The 10000-nt window shown below is 46.6% G+C and overlaps 1 protein-coding gene across 1 annotated transcript in view; it reads right to left on the reverse strand.

Annotated features, from left to right (window-relative positions):
• thada (THADA armadillo repeat containing) overlaps nt 1–10000 on the reverse strand; it is a 153677-nt gene that overhangs the window by 62801 nt on the left and 80876 nt on the right. The window contains exon 29 of the mRNA XM_063191736.1: nt 2873–3041. Within this exon, the coding sequence (XP_063047806.1) occupies nt 2873–3041 (169 nt within the window). The remainder of the gene's footprint in view (nt 1–2872; nt 3042–10000) is intronic.

The raw sequence follows: 10000 nt of genomic DNA on the forward strand, positions 1-10000 counted from the left end.
CCTAAGTCAAATATATTAACAGTTTTTAAATTCTTAAAAAAAAAAAAAAACAGATCGTCGCTCCTCTGCTGTCTGTGAGAGCGACTCTCCCCGACAGACCCCTCCCCATCGCCCTTCCTGTCTCTCGTGTCACCATCAGCTGCTTCAAGCCCGCTCTTCCAAACTCCACCGCGTGGAAACTTATTTTCAGTAAATTTCGCGATGCAGCCTACTGCAGGCTGCTACTAGAGTGTGTTATTTAACGGCGTAGTTCTATTTCAAGACCAGCTGTGTCACGGCGTTTTTGCATACCGGTACATAACTTTAGCCATGCAGGGAAGCCCAGAACGTTTGTCAAATGGAAGAGATGAGAACCCACGCGTGCCTTCTCGAGGTTTTGCAATGGATTTTAGCCCGAGTTAGCAAATTACCCGACGCGAATGTTTCTTAAGCACACGGCGATACTTTTTAATTCATCAATGGAAACAATTGCGGTGAAGCCACAAAGACGCGGGCAGACATGGAATCGCTTGCGCTCCCTCTTGGCAGTGGGCTAATCAGAAGTGTAGCCTACAATCTTGTGTGGCTACTTCACAAGACATCTCCATCGCGGAGAGATTAAACATTTCCGTTAAACATGAAATGGTAAACTGTCGCAATTGCTGAACGATTTGTTGCTTTCACTTTAGGCTACTCCGGAGGGAGAACCAATGCCTCATGACTCTCCGTTGTAGAAACTTGGGTCACATAAATAAATGTAGGCAATCAGACACTTACTTGAACTCATATGCAGCAAACAATAGTAGGGCTTAGTTCACAAGTTCTTTTTATTCCATTGCGGTTTTTTTCGTAGCTATAAAATTCACTCTGCTTGAGGCTTGTGTTGACAACCTCGGTCCGTTCAGTCCTGCTACCTGCGCAGTCCGCTGCTACTAAGGATTTTACGGTAATGTTTCAGTTTATTGCAATGCCAAGCACCGTAATGATGACAATAGCAGCGGCTTCAAAAATACAAATTCCTTGGCATCACGATGTTGGCTGTCCATCGTGATGCCAGCTGTCCATCGCCGATGGACGATGACATCGTCTATCGGCACAACCCTAAGGTGGATATTTCCTATCCCTAGCCATCAAAATGAACCTATGATGAATGCACGATCCATTGTCTCAGTCATGTTTTAGTGTACAAGCCAGTACCATACATCGTTGGAAAGTGTAGATTCTCCTCTTTCAAATGATATGCAATCAACGGGCATTGTATGGATTGACATGAGCAGACATCAACTTTTGCATGCATGGGGCTCATAGAGCTCATTGGGCAATTCTGGACCTCATCTCATCCCGGGAATGAATTTGTAGAACCGCAACTGGCTATTATTAATGCCAAAGGTGTCACTTTGATTAGTACACCTGACTAGACACTACATTAGTAAAGGTACTCTTTGATTAGTCAAAAGTTAGTGATACAATTTGGTCTATCTTATGCATCATATATCCATTCAACAGTTACTTTTTCCAATATCAAATTGCTAATTTGTTGCATGCATTAATTTCAGGGAACAATAACTCTATACACTGATTTTATACCAGAGCTGAAATTAAAAAGTAACAAGCTAAACTGTCAGAAAGAAGCATTGTGGGAGGAAAGAGTGGTGAACCCAAACTTGACCGGTAGTGTTAATATATATATACACCAGCAGGGCTCTAAATTAACACACGCCAACCCGCCAAACACGGGTGAAAAATCATTTTGGCTAGTAGGGAAAAATACCTACCCGCCTATTTGGCTAGTAGCTCCGGAGTATGGTAAATTATGAACGGTAAACCGCTGCTATGACGAATGTTAGAGGACGATATTTCCTACATTACCCATGGACACTAGCGTCACGACGTAGCCTCCCACCGTGGGCTTTCCAGTGCAGCGAGCGGCAACTACATCTCCACGCTGTTGCGCTCGCCAGGATTGAAAACATTTCAGACAACCAGCCTTCTGTCAGTTACGCTCACACTATTATGACAGACAGCTCTTCTCCTATGCTCCCGTCGCTTTCGCTACAACCTTTTTAACGTCACTAGTGCTATTATTACTAGCATGAACCTTGCTTTAACAGGCTGCCTTTTTGAAGCTGCGAGGGCCTGACCGTTTCAATAACAGGACTAACGCAGATTATACATAGAGCTACTTCTGTTCTGTATGTTTTGTGCGAGTGATGAGAATGTGGCGGGGGTTAGAGCAAGGTTCTGTGTGTTGGTGAATGCTAGTAGTAATTGTAACAGTAATAGTAGTGGCTTGTGATGTGATTCACTGTTTTCAGAGGAATTGAATAAAAACTAATGAAATTGATTAGGCCTAAGTAATGAAGGTAAAAAATAAAGCAGAAGTTAAAAAATAATGAAAAAATATAAAGCATAATATGCTAATTACGTAGGCATAGGCCTATAGTAGGCCTATGCAGGCCTATAGTGTATCTGTGTTGTAGACATAGTTGAACAAAATGACCATAATTTAAAAAAATAATTGTCTGGCGAGATTAAAAAAAATGGCTAGTTGAACTTCTGTTTGGCTGGTAAGAAAAAATGTCCACTAGCCAAATTGGCTGGTGGTGGAAAAAGTTCATTTAGAGCCCTGTACACTAGTAAGTAAAAAGAAAAAAAAATATATATATATTAGGGGGCGCTGTGGCTAAACCCCCACATTTGGGCTTGCATGCCCATGGGGACCCCGGTTTGAGTCCGGCCGGGGTCATTTCCCAGCCCTACCCCATATCTCTCTCCTGCTCATTTCCTGTCTCCTCTCACACTGTCCTGTCATAAAAAGGCCCAAAAAGCCCCTGAAACATACTTAAATTTAAAAAAAAAATACCATACTTAAAAAAAGCTAAGCCATACACACCTGCAGGAGGGTGCCATGGATGTGGTTCTGCTGGGTCCTGGTGCCGGGCTGCAAGGGCAGCTGTTCCAGAAGGTCCTGGACGGTGGCCGGGATCTGGGTGAGCAGGACGAAGGGCACGAGGGCGCGAGCGGCCATCTCCCGCGTGCGGTAGACCGCGCTGCATCCACATCTGCAGGGGTTACAACGTTGGAGACATGAAAGGAGAGCAGAAATTTATTAGCGGTCGGTCACTGGTTCAAACTTACCGGCAGGGCGGCAAAAGTGGGGGGATAAAAACAGAAGTGTGTGTGTGTGTGTATATGTGTATGTGTGCATGTGTGTGTGTGTGTGTGTATGTGTATGTGTGCGTGTGTGTGCGCACGTATGTGTGTGTGTGAGAGAGCAGTTGAGAAAAGTGTGTTTAAAAGTATGAGTCAATCAAATGAGGTAGAGTGTGTGTGTGTGTGTGTGTGTGTGTGTGTGTGTGTGTGTGTGTGTGTGTGTGTGTGTGTGTGTGTGTGTGTGTGTGTGTGTGTGTGTGTGTGTGTGTGTGTGTGTGTGTGTGTGTGTGTGTGTGTGTGTGAGCGTGTGGGTAGGGGTGTGTGTGAGCGTGTGGGTAGGGGTGTGTATGTGTGCATTTGGGGATGGTACCATAAATGTAAGTGATGGCATGTCATCTGAAGTGTGTGTGTGCGCGCGTGTCTGCACGCATGTGTGCGTGTGCGTGTGCCTGTGGGGGTGTGTTCCTGCCTGCTCATATGTGTATGGAAGGAGAGAGTGCTGACGTCATTTTCGGGCAGGCCCAGCGAGCTCACCCATGTTGAGCGGTTTTCAGGACGCTAAATCAAAACACAAGGCCCTCTCTTTGCCTGCGTTGGAAAAAAATGTGGCACAAGCCAGATTCTTCCAGAGCGATGAAGATCCATCCATCTGTCTGAGATGATGGAAAATGCGAAAGATATATAGCAGATAGATCACCAGCGCAGACACTCTGCATGTGTGGGTGCCAGTGTGTGGGTCTAAGTGAGTATATCTGTCTGTGTGTGTCTAACTGAAAGCGTGTGAGTGTGTGTGTGTGTGTGTGAACGTGTGCGTGTGCGTGTGCGTGCATATGCATGTGTGTGTGTGTGTGTGTGTGTGTGTGTGTGTGTGTGGCTGGGGTGGGCTGGAGGAGGTTCAATTACCCACAAACCACTGCACTTACTAACTGGGGTCAAGCAGCTGTCAGGCAGTGACAGGAAGCTCCTCAGTTTGTTCCATTTTAGATCATTAGATCATTGGAAAATGGCCTTTAAATACACCAATGCTGCGTTTTGATATTTAACACTCTTAACCCGGAGTCACAAGCATAGTTATCTGGTACAGTTCACACAGTGAAGCGCATGGGGAGGTGAAAAGCCCTTCAGCTTAGCCTTTGTGAGGAGAAATTTCGTTTTTTAACATCTTGAAAGCAATTCTGAGAAGCAAAAGCGCATGTGGCTAGTATATATAACAGACAACAGGGGTAGGAAAAAAGACAAAGACGGATTGTTGGGCAGGGGAAAAGAAAACTAGGAATATTTTTAGAAAGACAAAAAAATCTGAGAGGGCCTGACCTAGGTAGCAACACATGCTGAAGGCGCTGTATGCAACATCACCAGATCTCATCGAAGTCACCAGTGCAGTGCACACACACAGCTTTTAAGACACAGATACCTCCCACGAGAGGACACAACGCGCGAGAGCAACACATGACTTTTCCACGTTTGCTCTTTTTGCTAAACCAAATACTCTTTGAACTCTTGCACTGTTTTCCTTTCATTTACAAATTCGCCCTCAAAACACACACACACGGATACTTTGTTTCCCTCCCAGACACAAACATAGACAAAGTCATCTCCTGGACCAACACAAGTTCCCCCCCCCCAAGACCCCCCCACTAACACTCGCTGTCACCCGCACTCCCTACAGACACACACACACACCGGGACCCATGTGTTAGCCATCAGTGCTAATTTGCGCCATTAAAACTCTTTGGGAAGGAAATGACAGTTTGGAAGGGTGTAATTTTAGAAACAGGACCGCCTGAGACATCTCCCGGGGGTTAGAGCAACACAAACACACACACACACACACACAGAGTAACACAGACTGGCCACTCCAGAACACATGAATGCAAATGCAAACGCGCGTGCACACACACGCACACAGTAACTCAAACTGGCCACTCCAGAACACATGAATGCGCACGCACACACACTCACATGCACACACACACACACACACACACACACACAGCCCCTGACCAACCATCCCGGTTTTCTAAACACCCATGGCAGTCTCCTCTCCTCGGTCCCATGTCTGAGTGGACACCTGGGTCTTATTTGGAACCAACTGGTTCTGTTTTGAGGCACAATGATTTGGCACACAGTGCTTCTGTGGAGCTGGGGCTGGTCCATTCTCACAAGTTAAGGCTACACAGAACCCAATGAGCCTAGTGGTGAAGACAGCAAAGGGGGGGTGGGGGGTGGGGGTGCGAGGGGGGGTTTGCGAGAGGCTGAAGAAGGGATGGATGTGGTTCTGTAGGCCCCCACTAAGACCCAAACCAAACCAAACCATGTCTCCCAGACACAGGCAGTTACTGTGTGTTCTCATTCGTGTGTGTGTGTGTGTGTGTGTGTGTGTGTGTGTGTGTGTGTGTGTGTGTGTGTGTGTGTGTGTGTGTGTGTGTGTGTGTGTGTGTGTGTGTGTGTGTGTGTGTGTGTGTGTGTGTGGGATTGTGTGGGAGCAAGAGAGCAGAAACAGAAACAGATAGTCCTGGGGAGAGGAGAAGAAACCCCCTCCCTCCCTAATTCACCATCAAATGCCCGTCCCCAGGCAGAAAAATGCAAACATATGCCAGGCATAAGGGTTCACTCGGATTTCTGCTTTCTCACACACACACACACACACACACACACGTGCCCGTGCACATATACACACACACTGGCAGCATCCTTTGCCTGGGAGACATACGCACACACATGAACACATACAGTATGTACACATGCACACACACACATGCACACGCACAAAGATAAGTCAAGAACAAAAAAGTATGTACTAATGTCAGCATTGTGTAGGTTTGTTGCATGTTTTTATCTTTGTCTGTATTTTTATACGTGCGTATGCAATTGTATGCAACAGAGTGGAGGAGAGAAGACAGCAAAATCCTGGAGCGATGGTAGATTCGCACAAGTGATACACATCCTAGACACTCACAAAAGCCTGGGGAAGGGAAAGAGAAAGAGCAAACAGAGAGAGGTATTGGGGGATGAGGGTGGGAGGGAGAGGGAGAGAGAGAGAGAAAAGAGCGAGAGAGAAAGAGAGAAGAGGGAGAGAGAGAGAGAAAGAGGGAGAGAGAGAGGCAGCGAGATACAGAGGGAAGGATAGGGGAAAAGACAGAGAGAGAGAGAGAGAGAGAGAGAGAGAGAGAGAGAGAGAGAGAGAGAGAGAGAGAGAGCGAGAGAGAGAGAGAGAAAGAGAGAAAGGGAGAAAGGGAGAAAGACAGAAAGAGGAAGGGAGGAGAGGGTAGGGGGAGGTACTGTAGGATGGAGAGATGAAGTGCGGGCCAAGGCGGGCCTGGGCCAGGCTAAATTTAACCTCCCCCGCCATGTGGGCTTCATTAGGGCTTTATGTGTGCGCATACCTCCCCTGACAAGAGACAGCCCCGGACCCCGCCCCCGCCCCCATCCCACTCTCTCTCTCTCTCTCTCTCTCTCTCTCTCCCCCAGCCCCACTGCTGCGGCTGTTAACCCTCAACAGGCTCACCAGGCAGCATAGCAGCACCACTAGCTAGCACGGCTAGCTCCCTCGGAAACAAAGCAGAGAGTCTGTGCTCACCTGGTAGACATAATGTTCAAAGGCACTACACCTCAACTACCTAATTTTGCCGTTAACCGTCCACAGGCTACCCCAGCACACAAGCACCACTAGCTAGCTGGGCTAGCTCCCTCAGAAACAAAGCACAGCTCGCCTGCCAAGTTTACTGTACTGTTATAAGACACTACACCTCAACTACCTGTTTGCTGCTCTCAACAGGCTCGCTGATCAGCATTAGCTAGCTCTGCCATGCTCCCTTCAGAGACAAAGCACGCTGTATCAGCCCCTGTTCACCTTCTAGGTTTACTGTTTAAAAACACCACACCTCAACTACTTGTTGTCTGCTGTTATCCCTCAATAAGCTCACCCAGCAGCAACACTGGAGAACTAGTTCAGTAGTGGCGCAACGGATCATCATTGATCCGTGGTCCGTTCGGACCAATCATTTCGGTTCGGCACACACATGGTCCGCGGATTGATTTATGAAATTGTGCGCATGTTCAATCTAGTCGTTTGGGACGTCTACCTCACGCACTGCATGGAACACAAACAACAACACAAACTGTTCCCGAAATCTTGCCTGTGCCATAGTTGCTAAACATTCCGTGCGATAGCCTACTGTACATGCATTTTGAAGACTGACTGTCAAACTCGAACTGTCAATGTCTAGAACTACTCTCGCTAAGTTTGTGTTGCGATCGGTTGAGTTCAGCGCATTTGCGACGCAGTGAGATATGCTCATGTAACGTACCGCGATTGTCGCGTGTGATATAAAACTTTGGCAAACTGAATTCATTTTGTGTTGTGACTCCTGACATTCTCAGGACAGCGAGCAGGTTAAATCATCTGGTTAGACTTTCTGTGCGCTCTGATGTCCCTGCAGAGTCTCCGCCTTCTTAAAGCAGCCGCTGCCCTTTTTAACAGTCAATGCCGATTCTCTCTCTCTCTCTCTCTCTCTCTCTCTCTCTCTCTCTCTCTCTCTCTGAAATGCTGAACCGCTGAGGCAATTGTGTTTCAATAAAAGATTGATACAATTAAGGACATGAGTTCTGGTCTATGCGCCATCTGTCAGTAGGTCACAAGACTTTAAGCCATTATTTTGGTAGTGTGCATATTCAGATTAATCTAGATTAATTTCATAATTGCAATGAGATTAATCTACATTCAAAAAATTATCTATGCCCACCCCTAACAAAGACACAGCTTATGTTTATTTGTGTTATCAATTAAAAAAATAAAATAATAATGATTTTTTATTTTTTTTTGCTGATCCGAAAAATGATCCGATCCGTGGGCTCTGATCCGAGGAACGATCCGAACCGTGAGATTTCTGATCCGTTGCACCCCTATAGTTCAGCTAGCTCTTCTCTCCCCCCCCCCCACCCCCCTCAAATAAAGCACAGCAGTCCAGTCCTTACCATTAAATGACTCTACATATCAACTACATGTTTTGTTTGCTAACAACCACCAAATTATTGTTGTGACTATTACTAATAATGACATGCTAGTTCATTGGTACCACCTTTTATGATGGTCAGTGTCATCACCCAGTACGATGGTCAAGTTCCCTTTTCAAAAAGTGAAAATCATGCTGAGCATCCTCTACTAAAGTACCACGTAGGGTAGGCCACATTTGGTTAAGCACCGCAATGCTACAAGGCCAAGCTACTTGCCCATCTAGTGTCACGGTGGATGAGCAATGATGGCTTGTTATTCAACAAGGAATTTTAATGACTGGATAAAAGAGGATGTTTATCCCGTTTCATTGTACACTACTTCACATGACATCAATCTGAAAGGAACAATGGAGTGAGAAGGTATGTTGTTTACTAAAAAAAACAAAGGGTTTCCATTGCAACAATTAGATGTACTAGAAGGATAGAGTGTGCTTGACATGCCTCCTTTCTTTCGGGACCATTGCTCATGATGTGTTCTTCCAAAAAGTAAGACCTTGAAGGCCTTGCACGTTCCCACCTCATTATAACAGTAGAGGAGCCAACCAAAGCAGTTACGGCATGGATATTTGGCAGTCAAGTATGCTTCCGATGTGTTTCCATGTGACCTTGCAGTCATTTTCCATTCAAACTTTTACACACAATAGTGCAACAGAGTTTGGCGATGACTTCCAGGGGCAGGTCTGTATGCTAACAAATTATTGACCTTCATGACTGACGAGAGCGCAAAGCTTGCTTTAAACCGCACGCTAACAAGCCCCCTGCATGACAGCACACACTGTCCCCTTTCCTTTCGAATGGGCAAAGTGTTTCCACAGACTTTTCCACCGAGAAAACCTCAGAGACCCCCAGAGCGATTCGTCACCCGCCCTGACACACACCGTCCAAGGAAGGCAGGACCGCCACCGTGTGTGTCAAGAAAAAGTGCAGACACAAGCGAGACTGAGTTTGGGAACTAGAGCACAGTTTCCATTCGCCATCCGCTCTCTTGTGCGTAACTAACTAACCACCGGCCACCATCTTCACAGGCCTGGTGGTGCCGGTGATTCATAAGAAATAGAAGTTTGAGTTGTGGACGATGCCGCAGCATGGAACCTCACGGTAACTAGTCAAAGCAGAGCCTCTTCCCTTTGATTTCTGTAAAAAACAAAAAGTTTGGTCAAACTTATTCCAGAAGACCATTTTGTGTTACAAGGATGTTATGAGGCTTCAGTGACTTGTGTTCCAGTTCTAGAATGCAGTGTGTTAAAGTGTAACAATTAACATCTTATTTTTCCATAGATGCATGCTGCACTGTGTATAGATTTTCCAGAGGTTGTCCTTAGCATTGTCTACACATTGCCACCATATTACCTAAAGGGAGTCAACACATTTGGACGGCTTCACTTGTAGCCTGGTACCAATTCCCTCTTTTAAGTGCTTAGGTTAGTGTAATGCTCATGCCTCCTGCACGACTTCCCAATGTCCGTGCTAGCCGTTGGCTAAACAATCACACAATTTGAGTAGCTGACACGATGTGACTGTTAGCCTCTCGCTGCCACGCACGTCCAAGCCGTTTGCTTGGTGCCGATTCCACTTCCCCCCCCGGTGGTCAGTCACTCTTCCAGCACACAGTGCCCTGCACACAGTATCCGGCACCTAGCGCCCCCCACCGTGTCTTCCAAAGCACACCACAGCTTCACATCTGGTGCAGGGCGGTTAACAAGCTGGCCGATGCCAGGCATGGAGACTTGGGCAGGCCCGGTGGAAAAGGAAAGTGCGTGGAGAGGCGCCCGGTGTGGAGGTGATGCCAAACAGGGCCAATGAGCAGCAAAAAAGCGGCACAATCGATCTATCCATCTCCAATCACTGCCAA

The sequence above is a fragment of the Engraulis encrasicolus genome, chromosome 24 (genome assembly GCF_034702125.1).
Source record: "Engraulis encrasicolus isolate BLACKSEA-1 chromosome 24, IST_EnEncr_1.0, whole genome shotgun sequence".
NCBI classification, from domain to species: domain Eukaryota; kingdom Metazoa; phylum Chordata; class Actinopteri; order Clupeiformes; family Engraulidae; genus Engraulis; species Engraulis encrasicolus.